General features: G+C 35.4%; 1 protein-coding gene across 2 annotated transcripts; it reads right to left on the bottom strand.

Moving 5' to 3' along the window:
• Positions 1–9,926: 9,926 nt before the first annotated feature.
• LOC137240899 (uncharacterized) lies at positions 9,927–18,712 on the bottom strand. 2 transcript variants are annotated; one of them, XM_067767835.1, is made up of 2 exons: positions 18,430–18,712; positions 9,927–18,372 (listed from the first exon to the last, which is right to left on the bottom strand). In XM_067767835.1, exon 2 carries the CDS (start codon positions 17,849–17,851, stop codon positions 10,316–10,318), a length of 7,536 nt encoding a protein of 2,511 aa, XP_067623936.1. In that variant the 5' UTR covers positions 17,852–18,372; positions 18,430–18,712; the 3' UTR covers positions 9,927–10,315. The 2 variants fall into 2 exon arrangements, with proteins under 2 accessions (XP_067623936.1, XP_067623935.1); XM_067767834.1 differs by having other exon boundaries at positions 9,927–18,369.
• Positions 18,713–24,443: the final 5,731 nt, after the last annotated feature.

Here is a 24,443-nt window from a genome sequence, read left to right as displayed (position 1 = left end):
CTTTAAGTTGTAGATTATTCAAATAATTGGAGTTTTTTCTAAAGCTTAAAATTATTTTCTGCTTGCTTAGAAAATATTTCAAATGGAAAACAATAAACCAATTAAGAGAGTTTATTTATTATTAAAATACTTACTTTTCTTTATATCAACTGTATTAATTTAAGTTACAATTTCATGTACATATATAATAAGGTATGTCGTGATACGATTGCTGTTGGAATTAGATTTGAAACCAATCAATACTCCTGCTAAGGGTTGCAGAATTATTGCTTGAATGATTAGATTTAGAACAATAATAAGTCTGACTCAATTACTAGTCGTACATTTTTAAGTTCATCAATTACGACAGCAATCGGATTCCACGACACCTTTGAATATTCTTGATCTGAAAAAAGAGTAAACAACCATGGAAACAACTCAAATTTTACATGAATATAACACACTCCTGAATTGTCCAAATATAAAGTTAGCTGCTGCAGCAATATAGCTCAAAGCAATTAATATATTTTTTATGTTATTAAAGTACTTACTTCTTTTTTATATTAAATATATTAATTTAAGTTGCAATTTCATGTACATATGAGGCTCCAAGATGCAAAACCAGATAAATGCTTATATTATATGTTATGTTTGGTTGTTATAATTAAAAATAAATATTGAAAATTAAATTTTTTGGTTCATATTTTATTCATGTGGCTTCTCCAGGTAAAGTAAATCGGCAGGTAAAATTCAAGTTATATGGCGGTTATATAAATGGTAAAACCGCAGTAAACTTTATTGTCAAAAGACTCGAAAATGTTGAGTGAAATGACTGAAGAAATGACCGCCATTTGACGAGCATTGTGCCGTGTGTGAGCAGAACAGTGCTATGCTCAATCCTATAAGTGGGAGCGGAATGCACGATCACATTAATAGGAACGAAACGGAAAATTTGGTCACAAAAGTTCATTACGCCCATGCAAACGTGACTATGAATATAACCGCTGCAGAAAGTCACAATGACCGTAAAATTACTAGTCAAATGACGTGGAGCGTTTTTGCAGGGTAATAAAAGGGAAAGGAGTACTACCCAAAGCAATAATATGCGCGCACTGCTTTTGTAACACCAGCGAGCAGGGACCCTTCGTTTTGTTGTTGTTCTGCTATGCAAGCAGAAGCGACTAAAATTGATTTGCGGTGCTTTGCTATTGTAGCCATGGCGGAACGATACAAGGTGGCAGCATGGTGACATACCTACATACATAAATAAGAATTCCATGTTCTTTGTTTTTGTAAATTCGATGGAAAAATGTCAAAATCGTACTGCGCCGGAAGTTGATGTATCAAATCAAATAAAAAAAGGTTATAATCAGCTGTTCGATGCGGCCACCTTGTATCGTTCCGCCATGATTGTAGCTTACCGTTGTCCAATGAAATAAAAAGAATACGGAACTTACTGTACAAAATAACTTTTATTTTGTGATCTTTGGATAATTGTTAGTGCTTGGAGTGTTGTCCAAAATAATATTGTGCGCACACGTCCGAACAGTTCGCAAGCTCAAAACCACTGTATATTTTACCAAGTAGCGCAACTAACAGCTGATCGGTGAAAATTCGCACTTTCACACGCACAGTTCTCGACTCAGTTTCAAAAAAAAACTTTAGATTATTTAACTCAAATTTTAAAGTGAGATAATCATTACGAATTTATGTATATACAATATATAAGGCGTTTTTGTTGTTACTAAAACAATAGTTTTATTTATATTAAAGCTTTTATCATTTTTTTTTTAACTTTGAAAAAACTCTGAACACCATTCCTTCATTATATGACATTCGACTGCCTAGTCCACTGCCTTCCACTCTATTCGCAACATAACCTCTATTTAAGCTGCCAAACTATATTGTTCAAGCGAGCGATTAGCGCACGCAACTTTTATTGAATTTGTACCCTTTGAATTTTATTTTTAATCACCACACCACTGTAACACACCCAACACATTAAATGCGTGGTTGGCAACGCGTGCGCTACTCGCTCGCCTGAACGAGCATCTACTGTCCATCATAGCGGAACGATACAAGGTGGCAGCATGGTGACATACCTACAAACATAAATAAAAATTCCATGTACTTTGTTTTTGTAAATTCGATGGACAAATGTCAAAATCGTACTGCGCCGGAAGTTGGTCTACAAGTAGGATATGTAGCAGAACGCACACAGCCACGCTCACCTGATGAAAATGCTTGTTCGTGTTCGTTTTTTTGTGGATGCTATTTGGCATGATTTGGCACTGTTGTACTTCATAGGTGCAAAAAAAGCGTATTAGCTGCCAAAGAAAACTGCGTAAAAAATGTTGAAATATTGGAATAAATAATTTATACTAAATTCTTACCAGAGATATAGTTTGTGTCAAAAATTTCCATGTTTTCTTAAATTTTTTTGATAATTTTATAAAATTTGTTTTAAGTTGGCGAAGTACGGAAAAAGCAACCATGTACGAAGATAAACAATCAGACCAATTCTAAATATTCTCGCGGATTTTTTTATTCCCGCGGAAAAATTCCTCCAATTCTTTTCTCCTAGGGAGAAGAATAATTGGGGAATAGGAATTTCGAATTTTCGAAGTCAGCTGTTTTGTCAATTGAAATTTCGTTGCGCATTTCTTATTTTGTTTAAAATATTGTAAAGTTTAATTATTGTTGCCAATTTGTTTGAAATTAAGAAATAAGGTATAAACAATGCACATTATTGCTTTTCATGTGGTATTCACTGAAATGAGTAATGAATTGGTGCCAAGCACCATCAACAGAGGAGCATAAGAAGAAGACCGGCGGGATAACACAAATCCGCCGGACTTGCCTGTATTCATTCTGCAAAGCAATTTTCTGGCAGCCAGGTCAAGTTGAGTTTCGCCATATGCCAAAATCTATTTAAGCCTTCTTAAAAAATCATTGCGCAATTTCTGGATCGCTGCATCAAATATGCGAAGAGCTCTTCCGTTGCTTATGATATATTTTTCGACTTAAATAAAGAATATTGTGGTTGTTGTTGTATTAACAGTGAGAATATTGTGATAGAATGTAAATACATATTTTAGCACAAATTTGTACAAATAAGTGTTCTTTCTTAAAATAACCAATTTCCCTTAACGATTTTGATGCATTCCCTTTAATTTAACTAGTGAAAAAACTTCTATGAAATGGCAGAGAAATCTCCCTCTCCCTCACATTCATAATCAGCCCAATTCTAAACGAAAATTCCGTGCGAGTTTTCTCCCTTCTCCCATTCCTCGTATTCTAAATAAAAATTCCTTGTGAGTTTTTTCACTTCTCCCTTTCCTCCTATTCTGAACAATGTTCGAAAAAGCGGAAACCGGTTATGGGAGAAAAGTAGGTATTATGAATGTGAGGGAGAGGGAGATTTCTCTGCCATTTCATAGGAGTTTTTTCACTTGTTAAATTAAAGGGAATGCATCAAAATAGTTAAAGGAAATTGGTTATTTTAAGAAAGAACACTTATTTGTACAAATTTGTGCTAAAAGATGTATTTATATTCTACCACAATATTCTCACTGTTAATACAACAACAACTACAACCACAATATTCTTTATTTTAAGCCGAAAAATATATCATCAGCAACGGAAGAGCTCTTTATATATTTGATGCAGCCATCCAGAAATTGCGCAAGGATTTTTTAAGAAGGCTTAAATAGATTTTGGCATATGGCGAAAAGCGAACTCAACTCGACTTGGCCGCCAGAAAATTGCTTTGCAGAATGAATGCAGGCAACTCCGGCGGATTTGTGTTATCCCGCCGGTCTTCTTATGTTCCGCTGTTGATGTTGCTGTGGCACCAATTCATTACTCATTTCAGTGAATACCACATGAAATGCAATAAATACTGTGCATTGTTTATATTTTATTTCTTAATTTCCAACAAATTTGCAACAATAATTAAACTTTTCAATTTTTTAAACAAAATAAGAAATGTGCAACGAAATTTCAATTGACAAAACAGCTGACTTCGAAATTCCTATTCCCCAATTATTGTTCTCCCTAGGAGAACAGCATTGGAGGAATTTTTCCGCGGGAATAAAAAAATCCGCGAGAACAAAATTCCGCGAGAATATTTAGAATTGGTCTGACTACCTACTTTGCTCCCATAACTGGTTTCCGCTTTTTCGAACATTGTTCAGAATAGGAGGAAAGGGAGAAGTGAAAAAACTCACAAGGAATTTTTATTTAGAAAACCAGGAATGGGAGAAGGGAAAAAACTCGCACGGAATTTTCGTTTAGAATTGGGCTGAATTTCTCTTGTTCTTGCTTGTTCACAATAAAATGTCTTATAGATAAAATCCATATGTTTTGGACAATTTTAATTAACAAATTGTGATACTTTATTACCGGTATAACGATTGCCAAAACACGACCAAAACCGTCGGGGGAGGTATTAATAGACGCGTTTTTGCCTCGCTTCCAATAATTCGAATACTTTTCCGCCTTTGGACTATTGATAACAGGACAAAACGCGTCTTTTCATTTTTCTTTCCGGTTTTTTGGACGGGTTATTGCGGTCGACCTCGGTTTCAAACTGTTTTTCGCGGAAAACTTTTGAACGGGTAGAAAAACTTAAATCCCGTGTTTGTATTCTTAATACTGGAATAACTACGCGTCCTCAGATATCCCAATTGAAGACTTTTTTATAATTTTCTGAAAGACCCATATGGGTGCACTTAAAATTTCCTACTAAATTCGTTCAAAAAATTTACCATCACAGCAACCCATATCTGATACTCCGATCCCTTTTTTGCTTCCCTGTGTCGCTTTCGACGAAGCAACCCCGGTAATTTTGACACTTCGTTCAGTGTCAAAACTCATGTTCCACGCAGGTTCCACGCTAGTTTGACACTGACCGAAGTGTCAAACTGCCGTGTGTTAGAAAGGGAAATTGTTTCCCTCTCATACATATCATACTTGTAAACTTGTACAATGTCCACTGTCAACACTTGTTGTTGACATTCTCCTTTTTACTTTTTTTATATATTCGAAGAATTTAACTATCCCGGTTGCGATTCCTTTGTTTTCTCCTAGTGAATTTTTTATGAAATAAAACTGTAAAACCTTTTGAAGTCGGAAAGATATTCGTTTTCTACAGTTTACTAAATTATAATCATTATACCCCCTCGTGTGTGCCATTTGCACTAATTAAAAGTTGATCAAAATAAATTGTAAATTTACTCGAAATATATTGAGTTGTATCAAGGTTTTTTCCACAAATTTCAACGAAGTCGTTTAAGTTGAGAATACGCCTGCAACTCCATTCGTCACAGCCGCCGCATATCCAAGGGCAAAGACTAGTGCTATCGCCATCCTCATCACCTGTACCGTCTTGAGACTACAGCAGCGGAGCTGTCCAATATAGTAAACAATGCTCCAAACTAAGTCAAGTCGATCATTTAAATAAAATGTCTATCAGGGTTGGGAAATGACATTTCATGAATTGTACTAAATCCACTCAAAAATCGTACTTTTTTCGTTAAAATTGTACTGAATTTTTTTTGTGTATTGATTTAGATATATTGCACTTTTACTCATTTACTTTTTTTACTTCTTAGTACCAAAATAAAAATACGTGCTTAATGTATGTATTCATTTGAAATAAATTATTCTTTTTATTTAGAAGGAAACATTTTTTTTAGTCCAATAAGGGTTTTTGAAAAACATAAATATTCTTTTCTCATACATAAAACATTTTATTATTGCATAGGTATATTTTAAATATTTGTATATATGTATGTATGTTTGTTAATCAAAACTTTTCATCCTCGTCAACGATTAAGCTTTGTTCACGACTAACTCCCTTATCAATTTGCATATTATAACAACATTGCCCTGTGGCCTTAATAAAATCTTTTGTTTTTATCAAAGAAGAAACTGATTCAACAAGTGAATGATTTCTACACCTGGTTTTAATTATATTCTGTATCGAAAATATTCTTTCAACATTCGCTGAAGAATGTGAAATTGATAACACCCCCTGTGCAATTCTGTATATATTTGCAAAAAAAAGGCTCGTTCAGTTCATTTTTCAATAATCGCACATTTGCCCAAAACTCAGAAATGGAATGATTTTTAAGAGCACGTAATTCTTCGTGTTCTGACAGGACTCGATATTCCGAATTAATTTCCTCGATTTTACAATTTCACATGTAGGAAGTATTTTAGCAACCAGTGGAAGAATGCTAGTTACTTCTCCTGATAAAACAGTTTCAGGACAAGCTTTGTGACCCAATTCAAAATTTCATTATCAAAGTCAATTTTCGTCTATAGGTTTTTACAAAACTCCATGTAAAATAGTTTGACGTTTAGTTTAAAATTTTGAATATCTTGTTTTTCCAATAAATTTTTACAAATGGACAGATCTACTTCAGCGCCGCAATATATACTATCTATATCCATTTGGTTTTTGGTTACATCTATTTTAGAAATAGTAGTGTTATCCACATATTTTTTTTGCAAAAAATTACGTGCTATATGCCGGAATAAGTATTTCATTCTCGGCCAGAATATATGTATTCCGGCTTTCTATGCTTGCATTTCAATATTAACGTTGTTTATTATTTTTTAAATATAGGAGAGAGAAAGAATATACATTTTAAAAGTAGGACTCAGAAGCACTGAGGTTATGAACTGAATATTCTGGATTTCTAGTTTATTTCCTAAATTTTTTTCAAAATCAGAAAGCGTAAAATAATATTTTAGTGCATTCCACTGCTCTAAAACTTCAATGCACGATTGTCTAGATAACCACCGTGTTCATGAGAACTTTAAAATAACATGAAGCTCGGTTCCAAAGTAAAAACTGCTTGAATTCTTCTCTTCTGTTCGTACTGTTACAAAAATGGAAGTTTAAAAGTCTTATGAACTGATCAATTTCATATGGCATTTTTTTAAAGGCAGGTGCAGACACCAGATTTATGTTATGGCAAACACAGCCAAGAGTAAATAGATTTGGTGCTACCTCCTTAAACTTTTCTTGGCAACTTTTCATGACATTACAATTTCTGCAGTGATTGAAATCATGTTATTCAGAGGAATTAAATGATTTTTCAGAATTTCTATTATTTTATCGAAAATCCCTTGTGCTGTGCAATTAGTAATTGAAAAGAGCCCTAAAAATCGATCAATACATTTGGTTCCATATCACGTTATCACTACGGCAATGTTTTTCGAGACAGACACATCCGTGCTTTCGCCTATTACTACAGAGTAGTAACTTCTCTGGCAGAAACTCGAAATAGATTTAACATTTCCTGGTGCAGTTACAGTGTTAGTAATTTTTTGTGCCTCTTGTTTACTGTTTTCGAGTGGGAAATTGACTGTTTTAAAAGCAAATTTAAGTGATCTAACACCGTAAATGGCAAACTGTGTTCAGATATAAATACACTTAGCCTTAATTGCAATAAGTGAGCCGCTGCTGCTGTTGAGTCGCTATTCTGTTTATTTTCAATAAATTCTAGTAATTTTGGAGTTTGCTTTGCCCTATTAACATTGCGCAAGTGGTGTTCGCAATCTGCATGACGCTGTATATGAGTCAGGCCTCCAGCTATTGGAACGTTGCATACTACACATTTCTTCCCCTGTATACTATTTTCTTGCACCAGCTAAGCAAATTTATTTTTCAACTCAACCCGAAATCCTACTTCGTATTTTCTTTTTTTTTGCTAAAAGAAAGGTTCAACTGTTAGAAAAGAAATATTAAATTGATAGAAATTGATTAAATTGCTCACCTTTTCTCTAAATCCATTTCATTTCGTTTATTCCTTTTGCAGCAGCTGACCAGAAACTTTGCAATGAATTTCGAAATTCGTTATTTTGATTTCAGTGAAAACAGGTGGGTTTCATACATATGTATGTAGGTACATATAATTTCAAACTAATTATTGCTTGAAAAATCGTATGTGATAAAGAGAGACAGTGCTAATCGAACTACTAGTGCAAGTACACAAATGAAAGCAACGTTGTCGTTAGTTCGAAAGAAGGTTGCTAAGCGCCAAAATACATTAATTACATTAGAATATTAGCTGTAGGCAAAATTGTACCAAAAATGGCAGCCTAGTACTTCAGTACTTTCTTCAGCCAAATTGTATCAAAAAAGTACAATGGTATCGAAAAACCCAACCCTGATGTCTATACATTGAATTATAACGAGGGTTGCTAATTTGTGTTTGCAAGTATGCATTGAATGTGATTATATACATATTTTACGAAAACCCTACAGGGTTGTATTTAGCTTCAGAACATAGATTAATCCATTACAATTACAGTGGTAACATATAATTAATACAAGTCAAACAAATAATGATGATTTCAATTACGTACGAACATACATAAATATATGATTGCTTCAAAATTAAAATTATAAAATTTATGGATGAATTTTAACTGGAACTCTATATGTTTAAAATAAAAATGTATTAAAGAAATTTTCGCGTGCCAAAATTAAATATATCATTTTAAAGGAAAAATATCAAGCTTTTATTTAAAAATAAAAATATAAAAAATACCCCTCTTTGAAAAAAGTTAAAAAAAAAAATTTTAATAAAATTTTTACTAAAATTTTTATAAAATTTTTTTTATATTTATATTCGAAAAGAATGGAAAAAATACTTTAGAAATCGTGATATTCATTTCTTCTTAGAAAGCCAATTACACGACTGATGATTTATAGAAAAAAGGCTTCTACAAAAAAACCATCCAAAATTTAGGAGCGAACTTAAGTGAAATTAACACTACTGTATAGCACAGCAATTTCACCAAATTTCATTCAAATCGAAGCGATGAAGCTTTTTAAGTGGAACGGTTGATATACTTTACCCCATACGTCCTATTCGATTTGCCTGAAATTTGGTATATAAATTTGCCTATATTAGTAATATTAGTATTTACGATCATTTTTTCCGGGAAGTAGACCAGAGACGGACTGGGGCTGAGACTCGGAGTGGGACCGCGACTGGGACTGGAACAAAATACATACCACCCTCTGGGACAGGCAATAAGGGATGAAGAAGAATGAGAAGAACTTGAGAGAAGAGAAGAGAGAGAAGGAGACTGAGAAAGAGATAAAATGAGACGAAAATGGAGATAGATGGGGGGGGGGAGTGAATAAAAGGATTAGGAAAAAGTGAAGAGGGCGGGAAGGCAGAGTTAGACGGAAAAAGCTAATTAAAATGTATGCAGATAGGCCAAATTTAGGGCAGAACAACGTCTGCCGGGTCTTCTAGTATCTATATAAAATTCAATCAAACGATACTACTTATCAATCCATTGACACAGTCGTGGAGAATCGCAAGCTGTGTATTGTCCGGTTGAGTTTCTTAACTCCTTGGAGCCACCAGGAATTCCTCCTCATCGATTGATCCTTAAAAAGTGTCCATAATAGTATGCTTCGTAATTTGGATCCTCCACGCTTATGTAATGCGACAAGGCTTATCACCACAAAACTTCCAATGTCATTGAAGCAATGATTTGATCGGGAAATTTCGAAAACAACAAAGTTTTCATAACAAGGATTCAATTAATACCGACAGATATGCCTTTAAATTTCAAACGCCTCAAATTTTCTATTACGTTGGCTTTCGCAATGTCTATCAATAAAGCTCAAGGACAGTCATTAGCTGTAGTAGGAGTCAATCTTACCAACTCATGTTTCGCTCATGGCCAATTATAGGTAGCCTAATCCAGAGTTGGCTCATCAAAAAATCTTTTTATTTATACTCCAAATAATTTACAAAAAATATTGTATATCCTATGGTTTCAGCAGTACCTAAATTCGCAAATACACATCCTTAAAATAACTTTAAAATTTGTGTTATTAATTTGCATATTTTTATAGAAACGTGGGATGGAACCCACCGGAATAAGCTAGTTTAATATAAGACCCATAGTTTTTCTGTGTTACATAAAAGTTACATTTATTAAAGTTTTACTTAAAATGAACGGGTTTGACTACAGCAAAAACCACACCTAGCATAACAACTTGCCCTCCAGATTATAACATTTTCCTTATATTAATATAATCATAAATAGATGATATATTATCCAAAGTATATAAGTTTAATATATAAGTATAATATAAGTTTCTATAATAAATTCAGGTGGTTACATACACTCCTTTAACGCAATAAATATGTCTAATAGAATCAAATGGTAAACTTGTAGCTGTGATGCAGAATATAAAGTAACCCATGTACCCCAAAAACTTGTACTTTTTTCTATAATCTACTTTAACTTGGGTTGTACATACATAGGTATATAAATATCTCAATAGCATTATTCACAGTTTCAAATTTTTAACTCCACTTTCTATATTGACGTCTTGTAAATTTTGATCTGGCTCTTTCAGCATTTTTAACAATTTACTTGCGATATTCTTATGTTTATTGGCTATAGCAACTTGTAATAATGTATTCCCTTGATTATTACGAGCATTTGTTATAGCTAAGAACTCATCAGGTTTTCTTGTGTCTAGCTTGCTGATAGATTCAACATTACCATTTTTTATATCTCTAAACAATTCTTCAATTAATTTCAGTAGGTTAGTAACTTTTTGGTCCTTAGATAAATCAATAGGTATTTTACCTTCTTTGTTCTCAATGTTATAAATTGAACCATGTTTTAATAAAGATTTTACAACTTCCAAGCAGCCACCTTTAGCTGCCACATGAAGTGATGTAGTGCCACTAGAAGTAGTTTTGGCATTAATAAAGTCATTTAATTTATCACGACTGATATGTTGTAACAGAATCTCAACAATTTCTTTGTAATATTTGGAAGTAGCAGTGTGTAATGGTGTATTACCTTTATTAGTAACTTGACTAACATTAGCTCCATTTGTTAGTAAGATGTTTACAATATCTATGTGTCCATTGCTAACAGCGTAATGCAACGGAGTTCTACCATCAATATCTTTATCGTTGGCATCAGCTCCATCTTTTAACAGACGCTGAACAGTTCGTATATCACCTTTACTAGCAGCAATGTTGATATCTTTCTGCAGATGCTGGAGCACCTCTGATGCTTCGCTACCGTCAAGCTTAAATCTAAAATTAATCATCTCTATCTTTGTTAAAATATCTAAAACACTTGGATGACTTGGTCCAAAAACAGCTTTTATTTGTTCAAAACTTTCTTTGTAGACTTTGAGTGCGCCAATCAATTTGCCTTGAGCAAAAAGTAAATTTGCTATGTTGTATTGAGTATTCAAGGTTTCTGGGTGATTTGGTTGCAAAGCTTTTTTCTGGATATTTAAAACCTCTTGAAAAGCTTTCAAGGCTTCATGATATTTTTTTTGACTATAGAGTACCCCAGCAATGTTATGTAACGTTCTCAAGGTATCAGCATGATTAATACCTAAAATTATTTTCTTCTTTTCAAATACCTCTTTATAGATTTTTAAGGACTCGTCGTATTTACCTTGGTTTGCTAGTACCATTGCTATATTATTTTTGGCACTCACAGTGGCTAGATCATGTGCACCTAGTGTTTCTTTCCTCTTTTCAAAAACTGCCCTATTGATATTTAACGCTTCTTCATATTTTCCCTGTTTATCTAATACTAATGCCATGTGAAACTGAGTATTTAAGGTATCTGAATGATTTGACCCTAGTATTTCCTTTTGTCTTTGATAGACTTCTTGATAAATATTAAAAGCTTCTTCATCTTTCCCCTGTCTATGCAGCACTAAAGCGATTGTATCTCTTGTACTTAAAGTATCCTTATCGTTTAAACCCAGCATTTCTTTTTGTTTCTGAAAAATCTCTTCAAACATATTTAAAGCTTCTTGGTAAATTCCTTGCTTATATAGCACTTTGGCCATATATGTCCGAATATCTAAAGTACCAGGATTGTCTGGTCCTAGTATTTCATTTCTTCTTTCAAATGCGCTTCTGAAAATACTGAAGGCTTTTTGATAATTGCCTTGATTCATGAGCACTAAAGCTGTACCAATCTGAGCGGATACGTCACTTTGCGATATCAGCTTCAACTGCTCGACTTTTGAAAAGTTACTATGTACTGCAGCAACTACTAACGTTTTGTTCTCTATATTACGAGCACTCATCACTGCCTTTACTGTATCAATATCCTTTATCTTATTTAGGTCATTAATAACATGAGCATTACCATCTTTAACCTTTTTAAATGATTCAGTCACTAGTTTAAATAAGCTAGTTATACTTTTATCCACAGCAAAATCTGATGGTGTTTTCCCAGTGTCAGAGACAGCATTGTATACTGCACCATTAGACAATAGAGCCTTTACAACTTTTAAGTGGGAGAACTGAGCAGCATAATGCAGAGGTGTAAACCCCTTGTCACCAACAACCAAATTAGGATTAGCTTTATTTTGTAATAGAATATTGACAACTCCATCATAGCCCTTCCATGCAGCATAATGTAATGGTGTTACACAATCCGCATTTTTGGCATTAACAAACGCTCCTGCTTTAATGTAATTCTCCACCTCTGAGGAGCTATTACGTTTTACAGCCTCAAATAATTTCTCAGTTGATGATAATAAATTGATAACGTCTTTATCGTTAGTCATTTCTAATGGTCTTATACAAAGCTTGTCAACAGCGTTATAAACTGCACAATTTTTTAATAAAACTTCAATAACATCTTTGTAACCAACATTAGCAGCAATATGCATAGGAGTTAAGCCATTAGTATCTTTAGCATTAACGTCAGCACCTTGTGCTATCAAATACTTCACAACTTCTAATCGACCTTTCATTGCAGCATAGTGTAGTAATGTCTGGTTAGCTGTACCAAGCTCATTAATACTCAACCCCTTGCTAAGGAAGAACTCTACGGTATCTTTATAACCTTCTCTGGCTGCAATGTGTATAGGCTTTGATCCAGCGGCATTTTTGGCATTAATATTAGACCCTTCATCTACTAGAAATTTTACCATTTCCAAGTTACTTTTCTGTGAAGCAATGTGCAGTACAGTCCAATCATCATTGCCTTTACCATTCATATCTACTTTTTTATACTGCAGTAACATTTTAACCACTTGCAGATGACCCTGTGACACTGCTATTTCTAAAGATGTTCTACTCTTATTGTCTTTAACATAAATTTTTGCTCCATTACTTAATAGGACTTCAACAACATTAGCAAGGCCAAGTCCTGCAGCTATATGTAGCGGAGCACCTTCAACATTTACAATGTTAACATTAGCCCTATTTGCTATCAAAGTTTCAGCAATTTCCCCATGGCCTTGTAGTACTGCAAGATATAACGGTGTTGTGCCATTAATAGTCATAGCATCAACATTAGCTCCTTTTGTTATCAGAGCATCTACTATCTCCTTATGACCCCTTTGAGCAGCCAAATGCAATAGTGTCGTATTTTCAGGACCTTTTGTGTTAACATTCGCTTTATTTCTTAGCAAAATCTCTACAATATCTCTGTAGCCAGCAAGAACTGCGAGTAATAAAGGTTCACCATCTTCTACATTAACACTAGCTCCATTTGCTATAAGAACTTCAACGATTTCCTTATGATTATTTTTAATAGCAGAAAGCAATGGTGTTAGGTGGTTATCGCTCTTAACATTAACATTGGCTCCATTTGCTACCAGAATCTCAACGATGTACTTGTGACCTGCTTCCACAGCTACATGTAATGGTGTACTGCCTGCAATATCTTCCGCGTTAACTTTAGCTTTATTTTTTATTAAAAGATTAACAACGTCTTTATGGTCTCCTATAACAGCTGCATGTAACGGTGTAATACCATAATTATCTTTAGCATTTACTTCAGCTTTATTTTTTATTAGGAAAACAACAGCATCTCCACGGCCATTTAGAGCAGCTGCATGTAATGGTGTCATACCATCATTAGTTCTAGCATCGACTTCAGCTTTATATTTTATCAAGTTATCAATAACATCTATGCTACCGTTCATAACAGCTGCATGCAATGGTGTACTACCCTTAATGTCTTGAGCGCTAACTTGAGCTTTGTTTCTTATTAGGAGTTCAATAATATCTTTGTGACCTTTCAGAGCAGCTACATGTAATGGTGTTAGATTATTATTTGCTTTATCATTGATTTCTACACCATTTTTTATTAAAAGCTCAGCAACTGTCTTATGGCCACTCTCTGCTGCATAGTGTAAGGGCGTAGCATTATTTTTATCTTTAGCGCGAATGTTAACCCCCCCATGCTCAAGAAGAGCAACAACTATCTTCAAGTGGCCACCCTGCACTGCAAAATGTAGTGGGGTTATACCTTGCACAGTGGCAATACTAGCATTTGCCTTATTTGTCAGTAAAGCCTTAACAATTTTCTCATGCCCATCTTTTGCTGCGTAGTGCAAAGGTGTGTTATTATAGGTTTTGTCAACAACATTAACATTAGCGCCATGCTTCAATAAAATATTAGCTACCTTTTCATGACCGTTTTCTATTGCATAGTGTAATGGTGTACAACCATCTATGACGCTAGCATTAACATTTGCCCCTTTCAGTATTAAAGCGTTTACTATTTCCAGATGGCCATTTAACGACGCTGCATGTAATGGTGTCCAATCTCTGTCATTTCTAGCATTAATGTTTGCCTTATTTTGGAGTAAGAAATTAACTAACTCCAGGTGACCACTTTCTGCAGCTTCATGCAATGGAGTATAGCCACCCATGGCCTCATTACTATCAACATTCGTATCTTTTTCTAGTAGAACCTTAACAACATTTACATGATTATTTCTTATCGCATAATATAAAGGTGAAATACCACTCATATCTTGAGTAACAGTACTGGCTTTATTTTTTAATAAAATCTCAACAGTATCCTTGTGACCATTTTGGGCTGCAATGTGTAGTGGTGTTTTGCCATGATTATCTGCATCATCAACATATAAATCAGCTTCCCCTACAAAAAACTGCACAATATTTTTTCTACCATGTGCAGCAGCGATATGTAGTGGGGTTTGACCATTAATATCTATAACATTAACGTCTAAAATTTGTTTAAGCACAAATTTTACAATTTCAAGACTAGGCCCCTTAGCAGCAAAATGCAATGTAGTCCATAAATTAATACTTCTAGCATTGATGTCTGCTCCTTTTTTGAGATAACTTTTTAAGTCGTCGAGATTCCCTTCTTCCAATGCGACAAACATTCTTTCCTGATTAGTAATAGTAATAACAGCTTGATCGTATTTATCCTTCAATTTGGAAGGATCGTCTCTCACTAACTTGCCAACTTTTCTCTTACTTATCATTATGTTTTCTGTAGTAAGTTTTTTAGCGTTTAAGATAACTGCTATTGAGGGATCAGATAACAATACATCGACCAAGGCATTATCGTGTGCTAAGTGATTACGCAAACATTTGCCAGTTAGTAAAGGAGTATTCTCATCTAAGAAAAGTAAATTGTTTTCTAGACAATTCTTTGAGCTGCCTAAGATTGACATTATATCCAGCACAAGCATTTCTACTACTGCTTGCAGTTTCTTATTACTCTTATAGGAAGGGAGTTTTTCAGTTAATTTACCACTCAATGCATTATGCTTTAAAATACTTTTCAGTTCAGTTAGCTTCAGTGCAAGTTGATTATTATATTTTTCTTCCGTTATATTGTAAGTCTTCTTTTGTTTGTATGCAGGAATAAAAGAACCTTTCTCATTCAACTTTCCTCTTAATTCCTCAATCCATTTTATATCACCTGTACCAAATTCAGCAATATAAAAAATTTCGCAAGTTAATCTTTTTATTTCATCATGGTTGTCTGCTCTTATTCTTGACTTAACACTATGAAAAATCTTCCTCGATAGCTCAGCAATCTCTTTAAGGCTATGCGATTCTATACGGGGAATAATATCCACTAATGTTTTATTAGCACGAAATTTCATTCCCCTAATAACGTTATGGTCAATCTTATTATCACTAAAGACAATACTGAAACTCTTTAATAATGCAAACCCTGTAATATAATCAGTTCTGATATTTTCTGATTGAGTTCCTGAACAACTGATTATGTTATTAATTTTATTAAACAGCTCTTGCTCGTAACTTGTCTTTTCAGTTATACTATTGCTTAGTTTTGCAATCAGCTTTTTAAGCTTTTCGTGTTCCATTATTACAAAGTTTCCTGTGGTTATTTCATCTAAGTTAGCGTTGCTAAATGCTTCGGTGACTTCTTTTATCTCATCCAAGTTCTGACTATTAATAATTTTTTTTAGTAGTATTCTGATAGTTTTAATTTTGTTGTCATAAAGAATACTAGTAATCACATCACCAACTTTCTTAGTGTTATTTTGAACACCAATAAAAAAATTAACATCTGTATTTTCCTCAATCTCTGTTCTTTTAGAGAGTGAATATGCATGTGATATTGAGTTACGTAAATCTATAATGACTTCTCTTGTGTTCTTTGGTAATGATAGTAGAAGAAGCTCGCTTGTAGTGCTAGATAACTTGGGAGATTCTAGAGTGTTTTTTAAATATTCACCAATAAACTGTAAAACCCTCATAATAATTAACTGTCCTTCCCTTTCTTTAGCATTAGCTGATAATGCCAACTTTATATAGTCACTTATTTTCTCTAAAGCATGAATATCCCCAATCTGTTGATAATCATTATATAACTCTTCAAATTGTGGATAGTTGCTAATGATCTCTGCAACAACTTTCTCACGTTTTAGCTTTGGAAGATCAGCAATTTCACCAATATTTACACATTCTATAAAATCTTTTTCGGTTTCAAGTTTCTTTACAAAAATTTCTAAGTAGTATAGTATCTTGCTTTTATTCAGTACGGTATGATAAAATAAATTAATTTCTTGTCGCTTTGTGTGAGAAAAAATAAAGCTAACTAAACAAAATTCCATTTCTTCCCAAGGCAGTCTATCGTAGGTTGATTTCAACTGCCGCTTTAATATATGAATATTTTGTGCAATAAACTTTGCTATGTATAAAAACTTTTCATCTACTTGTTCTGTGTGCGAATATTCTGCCTTTAGCAAACTAACGTTTTGAAGTACTAACTCAATCCGATCTCTGATGCTATTAAGACAACTCTTCACATTCTGATTTTGTTCAGCAGCACTAGAGAAAAAACGGAGGTTTATCAACTTATTTTCAACAAAAATTTCTATCTCTTCTGATAATAATACGTTCTTTAGTTTTAATTCCTCATAAGCGCGTGAAAGAATTTCATCTAATTCCCTGAAATGAACAGCAAAATAATTACCTGGCCATTTATTAATGAGTGTATCAAGAAGTTCAACATTGCCTGAACGTATAGCATAATAAAACGAATTATGGCATGTTTCATCCTCATCATCTGGTAATATAGTAGTTTCTCTGATGCCAACAGATAAATTACTGAGTATTTTACTATTACTGCCAAGTAGGTATTCTAAAATATTTACCTTATTATGTTTACAAGCTAAGATAACTAAGTTAGTACTCTTAACAGTGTTGTTAGCATTATCATAATAGTCTCTCAAAGTTACTTGATCTTCTGCATCACTTATGTAATCAATAAAGTTGCTTAATTTTTTTAAGCTATCGACATTACCATCTGATATTGCCTCTTCGATTTCAGTTAAAATCAGGAGGTAAAGTTCTTTAGCTCTTGCTTTTCTGCAGTAGAGTTTTTTATATTCTCTAATAAACTTATCTTTTGATGTGTAAGAACGTGATAGAAACTGTTTATCTTCTTGATAAAAACTGGTTTGTTGTTTAGATATATGCATTTGCTCTCTCTGAGATATATTTACACCAATATTAGTACGGTTTGTTGCATTTACATCAGCACCATGTTTCATAGCAGAATGTAGTGGAGTTTGACTATACATGTTTCTTGCATTCACTTCAGCACCACCTAATAAAAGCTCTTTAGTAATTTTTATACTACTAGTAGTATGAAGTAACGTATTCCGTTCTACTGTAAGCTTAGCATTAGCACCTGCAGACAAAAGAGCTTTAACTTTTTCGAAGTTTCGTTCATAGACTGCTCTTTCTAATTCTTTAATATTATTATTAGCAAATTTTTAAAATCCTCGTAAATTTCACTATTTTGTAACAAAACTTTTCTAGATCTTGGCACCCTCATTACAGCTTCATTTAAAAGAGCTATAACTTCAAACTCTTTACTCGATTATCTACGCTGACATCTTGTAAACTCTGATCTGAACTTTTTAATATTTCTTATAATCTATTTGCAAGGTTTGAATGTTTATTGATTACTGCAACCTGGACTAATGGCTTGTCTTATTACGAGCATTTGTCGCAGCTACGCGCTCATCGGGTTTTATTTCTTTCAGCTTACTGATAATTTCAACATTACCATTTTTTACGTTCTCAAACAGCTCTTCTACTAATTTCAATAGGTTAGTAATATTCTGGGCTCGAGAATGATCAAGTGTTGTTTTACCTTCTTTATTCTTGATGTTAAAATTTGCACCATATTTTAACAAAGACTTTACATCTTCGAAAAAGCGATTTTTAGTAGCAACATGCAACGATGTAGTGCCTTTAACTATTGTTTTAGCATTAATAAAATCACCCAATTTATTGTGGTTGGTTGTATTCCAAGTATGTTGTGATTGCAGTAATATTGTCGATTCAGGATGTGCGTTCTTTGTTTTTTTTTTTTTGAGTTTGAAATAATGGTAATGTAATGCTGTAGAATCACTATGGAATCACTTACTTTATTTCAATAATAGAGATAACAGTTCAAGGCTAGTATCGATTATTATGCTTATTAATAGTATCGAGTTTAATACTTAAGGCTAGTATGTAGGTGTATTTATAACAACTTTCCCCTTCAGAGAAGAAAACTTCGAAATTACGTTGAGATGAATGTAGTTTTCAGTTTATCTATTCTTCGTAGGGCTGAAAATTTTCATCGTACGTTAGACGTTGTTTTGGAACGCGCTTACGTTGTGACCGTCTGGGTTCCGATACTGTCTGCTCCTCAGTAGTACTTTCATTTTCTGAAGATGTCGGTGGTTCTTCTACCTCAGCTTGAGTATTGATGTCTTGAGCCGTGGTTGAAAACGATGGTCTTTGAGCTGCGATTTCTTCATATGGTAGATCTCCATAGTGATCATTTCTGTGTTCGGAAATACTGTCGCCGATTCGATGAATTTGGTTGATGTTTCGTTTCCATATTATTCCATATTCCAAGAGGACGTTATAGTGCAATTCCCCAAGTTTTCTGAGAATACCACCGAACTGATACTTTTTATCGTAGTAATCTCGCACTGATAACGTTCCCCTTCGTACAACTTCCGACTCGCCGGGGTAATAGTCTAGTTGAGGGGTCGACTGCTAATACCCTACCAAAAATATCGAGAGAGGTGTCATAAGACGCGTATTAATCTCGAGAACAATAATCCGATGGCGGAAAGAAAGAAAACTTTTATCTTTGTTCGGAGATATTTGCAGTTGAAGTTGGCGATTTCCATGTGGTTGTTGTTGGGTTGTACCCCCAAAAAAAACTGTGCATCACATTGGCGATAGCCACGGTTATACCACACACCCGGAGTTGGCGTGGCGTAGCCCAGGGTTATTTTTTATAAGCGCGGCCGAAGGCCGCCAACTCAGAAAGGTGTTCTGCCCAAAAATACTATGGATCCCACCCCCGGTTTCGGAGTACCCGCGGGTCTTTTTCGGTTTTTCGTTAATATCTTTTGACCGAGTTAATATTTTTATTTTCCGCCTTCGGATTATTAATACAGATGTCAAGACGCGTCGTTTGATACCTCTGCCGATATTTTTGGTAGCGTATTAGCAGTCGACTCCTCAACTAGACTATTACCCTCGCCGGTTTAATTTGTTTTTCCCGGTCTTCTTGTGCTGCTGGCAATAGCAAATCCAATCGTGAACGAATCTGCCTGTTAAACATTCGCTGTGCTGGTGATACGCCCGTGGATGTATTTACTATTCGACGGTAACACATTAAAATTTGTGCCAATTTTGTGTCTATGTCTTTCGTACTGCTGTGCATAGCTTTGAGCTTATCTTTCAGCGTCTGTTATGGTTACGCATTTTCGGTGGAAGCAGTAAGGAAGGCGGTCGGCATGATGTGGTGGTGCACAGTGGCTAGTCATTGTCGGCTGGGGCGGGTCCTTGCCAACCTTACTGTTCCTGCGCAATAATCAGAAAAAAAGTTCCTATCATGCCTATCGAAACGAGCAGCTGTCAAATTCAAAACAAACTGACAGAAGCGCAGAGACCGACTCAAAACGCTTATCAATATAAAATAAAACAACATCCGGCCGAACCGGATGTCACGGACAGACCGTTACAACATTCAAAAATTTAAAAATCTAAATTCAAAATTCAAAAACTGACGCAAGAAAAAATTACCGAACCGGACATGACCGGTTACCAAACGATAAAATCAAAGAGAAAAAAAATGCTGAAATTAAAATAAAAGAACCAAAAGGGAAATAAACATAAAGGGCCGAATATATAGAAGGGCGCCGCGGGTGTTGTTGCGACGCCCGGTGCTATGCCCACCCTCAAAAACCATGGCCACCGACGCACCTAAATTTCGGTGGCCCCTTACCTGTATGCCTACATGCCTTCTAAATAAATGGCGACGCCAGCATTCTCATTTTAAATTACAAAATTTATTTAAAATTCATCATAAAAAAAAACTGAAATATCATTAAGTATATCTATGTGTTTTAATCTTCGCGAGCTTCCTGCTCATAAGGCAATACAATCTGATTCTTTTTTTTTTGTTTTTTACTTTCGTGAAGTCTAAGTTATAATTTGGTTGGCTTACATAACTATTTTATAAATTCATAAACGTATATAGGTTGGCACCTATCGGTATAATAGATTTATTATAATAACGTGTTGGTATCTTTGTTTCTAAATACCCTCTTGAAATACTATTCTCCTTTGTGTACATAAATTCTGTTATCTGTCTAATTGCAAGTTTTGGTTAAGTTAACTTACTATTGATGTGTTTATGTACATAGAGCAGCCTATTTAACTTATTGGGTAGGTAGGGATTAGTAAGATTTTGAAGCTGCACATCCGTGCATTTCTTTACATATGAATTGATTTCCTTATCTCTGCCAAGAAGGTACCCAACAAAAAAATATCAAGTTCATGAACTACGGTACATGCATGTCAGTAGGTAGGTATGTTAGAAGTGAAGGAATCAAAATATATGCAGAAAAAGGAAATGGATATTCACTGGTAGGAGTGATTAACCATACCAAAAAAAAAAATATATATATATATGTTTCTTTATTCGTCCAAATGGCATTGAATGGCCTGGGCATGTATATGTATTCTATCTTAAATGAGTCTTACTGAATGCTATGTTACTTCAATTGTAGGCAGTAAAAGTTAATAAATACGTGTATAATTTTTAGGTATGTGTTCGTGTTAATTGTAAAATACTTTATGATTTTCCAGAATCAAAAAAAAAAGAAGTTGTCGGGAAAATATTTCAACATTGGCATAATTGGTGCTTGCAAAGGGTTGCACGTACGTACATACAAATAAACCATAATGGCATACGTTTAAAAGCTAATCGCATTATTATACAAATTGGCTGGATTTATACATTGAAAATATATTACGCTTTAGCGAAGTTTGTCGCCTTGACATGACAGTCTATTTTCTGGCAGATAATTCCAATGTTCTCCTTTAAATTGGCTTATACTAGTACAAAGGCATAGTGGTATATTGTTATGATAGGTACATCTGCGAGTAAAAAAAGAAGCAAATTGGCTTGCAAGTTGCAGCAATTAATCCTCTATTTCCATTTCCCTCAATTGTAAAACCGGGTTTACTAATTTAAACGACAATGAGTGTCAACCAATTTCGAATCCGTTTTGGAGCACGATGTAGTCTAATTTAAGACGAGTTCCAGGTTATATATATAATTCTGTTCCATACAACAATGAGAATTTTGCTTTGAAAGTGATAAAAATTGCGTATTATTGTTGCTGCAATTTTATTGCTCGCAGGTGTATGTAGGACATCCTACATTATACAAGTCTTTACACATTAAAATCTAATCCACTGTTCAAAACAATTTAACTAACTTTTTAACGCGGTAAAATATGTCGGATACAAAATCAAAACATTTACATGTGAATTATCAAAATTTTGTACATAGTTTTGGCTGCTTTAGCTATATGACCATTTCATATAGGGTGGTGCGTATGCTTTGTTTTGTTAAAAAAAACTTGTAGAGCTATTTATAAGTTCACTCAAGCGAAGGCAAAATATAAAGGAACGGACTCACCGCTTTAACCGCTAATATTCGCTGTCGCAATAGGCCTGACCGCAGGCCTAGGTTCGCTGCCCTGTGGTTGTCATTGTAGCTGATATATTATAGCCCGTATGGTCGTAGCTGATAAAGATGCGGCTATGTTGTTGTAGCCGTTATAGTCGTAGCTGATAGGATTACGCTAGTATTGTTATAGCCGGTATGGACGTAGCTGATGAATATGCAGCTATGTTGTTGTAGCCGTTATAGTCGTAGCTGATAGGATTACGCTAGTATTGTTATAGCCGGTATGGACGTAGCTGATTCAGATGCGGCTAGTATTGCTGTCGGTGGTACCGCTTGTTGTAGGTGTTAACATTAGTGGCCGCAGGCCTATGTTCGCAGCCCCGCTGTGTGCGTTGCAGCTGGCGGTGGCGGTACGTCTGGTGGTTGTTGCGCTCGTGGTTGGCGCTAATGGATGGGTTGGGGGAGATACTACTGATGGTGATGCCCGTGATAATAGTAGGCGCCGTTGGTGGTGGTGGGCGCTTTGGGTCAAGGTAACCGAGTGAACCGGCTGGCGATAAAGCTCCGCGCTACCCTGTACGAGCCGGATGACTTGGCTCTTTGACGTCAATTGTATTACGCGGCGGCGTACTGCTGGCCCTGGAGGCGGAGGTGGTGTCGGACGCTTTTCCGCAGGTGGTAGCGTTCTTAGTAAACGTAGAGGAAGAGGTTTATCTCGCTAAGCGTGACTGCGAACGCCGACCTACTTCAACTGGACCTTGTGTCCACACAACATAACCTGTGCAGAGTTTATTACCACCCAAAATAGCCGCGTAGAAACGAGATTTGTCGAAAAGAACGGTTTCGGTGCTTTGCGCTATTGACTCTTTCCTCGTTTCTCGACAATTTCCTGCGTAGGTGCACAGCTGGCGAAGATGTTTTTCGATCACCAAAATTTTACGCCCTTTCACTTACTTATCTTCCCGGAAACTTAATGCCATCCTTTTTGCTAGTGATGGCCGGTCTGTCTTTTTCCTTCTTTTTCGATACTTTTTATCGCAACTTTCGCCACATCACTAGGTGTGTTCGCGTGAACACGCTCCCAAGTGGATCGTAGCCGTAGACCGTAGCAGCAGACCATAACAAACCTGCTTCGCTTTGAAGACCTGACGATGAAGCGAACAGGAAACCGGATCATCTGTGGGAAGCCACTGCCAGGGATCTCCGACGACAAGCAACGTGGGGCACGACTCACCCCTGAGACAAGAGTCTCAAAGTCCTACTACGAAGATAGCCGGGCAACATAGGTCCATCAAAAAAAACTAAGTCAAGTTGGGAATTAATTCTGTTTCCTAGTTTAAAAGGGCTTTGCGGCAATTAGACATTTGTTATGGAGAACTCGTCAAAACTCCGAAAGATGATTTCTAGTGGGTATCGTTCCCACAGGAATGCAAAACAAAAAAAAGGTGTAGAAATTTTGATCTGGAGAACTCGTCCAAACTCCGAAAGGCTAGTCCGACCTAAGCGTGGACTGCCAGGGTGTTCACGGTCCTCGGTGAGTACACGCGTGAACATCCTATGAGGTCAGTGCTCGGGGAGAATACTGGGCGAGATGTCCCCGACCGCCAAGACGCCCAGACAAGAAAAAGCCCGATTGGTAGGTAGATATAAAAAAAAATCAAATTGTAATTTGGCAAAGAAACGTTCTTTCTGGTTCATTGCGGACGAATGTCCGAAGCGTGAAAGCGACCTATCAATTTCCCGTTTAGGTCTTCGAGATCATACAGTGCGTTGCCTATTTTTCGAAGCACGCGACACTTCAGGTATTTTGGTAGGAATTTGGCGTTAATGCCCTGTTTGAAGTTACTTAAGGCAAAGTTTTTCCGAAAAACTTCCTGACCTTCCTTATAGTTGACTTGCCTAGCGCGCTTGTTATAGGTGGTTACTCCCCTATCCTTGGCCTGATCTAAATTTCTACGGATCTGCTCACGAATATTAGTCAACTTGTCAGCTCGGCTTACTACCGTAACCTGGTCTTCCCGAAGGCTGCCGAGTTTCCCTAAAATGTTGTACGTTGAGGCATGCTGGACCATATTTTGGCCATATAATGCAAAGTATGGAGAGCACTGAATCGCCGTATGAAAATTGCTTCTCAAAACTGATAAAATCTCGGGTATATGCTTATCCCAATCGGTATG

The sequence above is a fragment of the Eurosta solidaginis genome, chromosome 2 (genome assembly GCF_040869045.1).
Source record: "Eurosta solidaginis isolate ZX-2024a chromosome 2, ASM4086904v1, whole genome shotgun sequence".
NCBI classification, from domain to species: Eukaryota; Metazoa; Arthropoda; class Insecta; order Diptera; family Tephritidae; genus Eurosta; species Eurosta solidaginis.
The sequence above is the reverse complement of the archived record's forward strand: the minus strand, read 5'-3'. Positions and strand labels throughout refer to the sequence as shown.